The sequence below is a fragment of the Myotis brandtii genome, unplaced genomic scaffold, assembly GCF_000412655.1.
Source record: "Myotis brandtii unplaced genomic scaffold, ASM41265v1 scaffold474, whole genome shotgun sequence".
Classification (NCBI taxonomy): Eukaryota; Metazoa; Chordata; class Mammalia; order Chiroptera; family Vespertilionidae; genus Myotis; species Myotis brandtii.
The window spans coordinates 331,830-333,254 of NW_005368113.1; the positions used below are offsets into that span (position 1 = coordinate 331,830).

General features: G+C 66.1%; 1 protein-coding gene across 1 annotated transcript in view; it reads right to left on the minus strand.

Annotated features, from left to right (window-relative positions):
- VSIG10L (V-set and immunoglobulin domain containing 10 like) overlaps nucleotides 1-1,009 on the minus strand; it is a 6,827-nt gene extending 5,818 nt beyond the window's left edge. The window contains exon 1 of the mRNA XM_014547420.1: nucleotides 284-1,009. Coding sequence (XP_014402906.1) covers nucleotides 284-1,001 — 718 coding nt within the window. The 5' untranslated portion in view covers nucleotides 1,002-1,009. The remainder of the gene's footprint in view (nucleotides 1-283) is intronic.
- Nucleotides 1,010-1,425: the final 416 nt, after the last annotated feature.

Genomic DNA, 1,425 nt, shown 5'->3' on the forward strand with positions numbered 1-1,425 from the left:
GGTCCAGGACTGGAAGCCCCAGCCCTTCACCCCCTACACCCAGGACTTCCAGGCTCAGCCGGGGCCGCCTCCTCTCACAGACCCGAGTCTGAGTCTGCAGCTCTTTCCTCTGGAGAACCCAGGAGTCGAGGGCCCCCCAGATCCAGCTTCCCTCCGGTGGCCCCATCTTGGCTCCAGCCCCTCTTCTCCTCCCTTCCTCCCTCTCTGCCTCCCTCCAACCCACAAGTCCTCTCTCCTCTGCCCCCTTCTTCTGGGGAGCAAACCCCCTGAGGACAGCAGTGACCAGCCCCAAGGTCTGCCTTCTGAGCCCACTTACCATACACACCCACCGTGAACTCCCGGGTCTGCCGGGAGACCCCAGCCCGGATGACCTCGGCCGTGTAGACCCCAGCATCCTCCAGCTGGGCAGAGGCCAGTTCCAGGGCCCCTCGGGCCTGGTCAAACCGTAGGCGGTCTCGGTGAGCAGGGTCCAGGCTGATCAGAGGGGCCCCTGACCCCAGGCCCCCAGCTGCTAGCACCTTGGAGCCCCGGCGCCAGACCACCAGCGGGTCCGGGGGGCCAGGGCTGGGCGCTGGAAGCAGGGGGAGCTGGATGGTGCTCCCCACCAGCACCGCCAGGGGCCCCCCCACCTGCTGGGGGAAGCTTGGCCCTGGGGGGGCCTCTGCGGGGACTTTGGATTCGGGACTCTGAGCAGGGAATTTAACATCCAGGTCCTCGGGGGAGAACTTCAAACCCGGGCCCTCCACAGGCCCGTGAGCACCAGGGGCTGGAACAGAAATGTCTGAAGCTGGAGGCCGAGCCGGGAAGGAAGGCTTTGGGTCGTCCGCAGGAACCTGAGCCCCCAAGGCGTCAGGCCGTGCTGGGGAACCAGGGCTCCCGGAGATGGGGGGCTCCAGGCCCAACGTGTGGTCCCCAGCAGAAACATTTAACCAGGAGGACCCGGATCCGTCCTTCAACTCCAGGGCCTCGGGAATCCGTTTGGAATGGGGGGTATCCGCCATGGCTCTTGAACCTGCCCTGGGAAGAGCTTCCCGAGTCAGAGATGAATGGGTTCGCTGAACTCCAGAAGAGGCTCTGGGGGTGAGGACCCCTACTCCCCAGGCTGCAGAGGAGAGGAGGGGAGGGCGTTGGGGGGCTGCTGAAGAGGGGCTGGTGGGAAGGGGGTGAGCAGGAGACTTACCCAGGAGCAGGAAGAGCAGCAGGGCCTGTGAGGTGTCCATGGTGCTGCCGCACCCAGGAGGACACTGCAGTGAGACTCTGGGGCCGGCACCTGTCCTTGCCGGGACAAGTCCGACAGGACTGGTGGCTTACTGGGCGGGGAAGGGAGCCAGACCCAGTGGGAGGTGCCAGGGTCCCCTACCCCAAGCTGGTGGCCTAGCTACCCACCCCACCCCACTGGTCCTCATGAGCTGGTCCCAGCCTGCC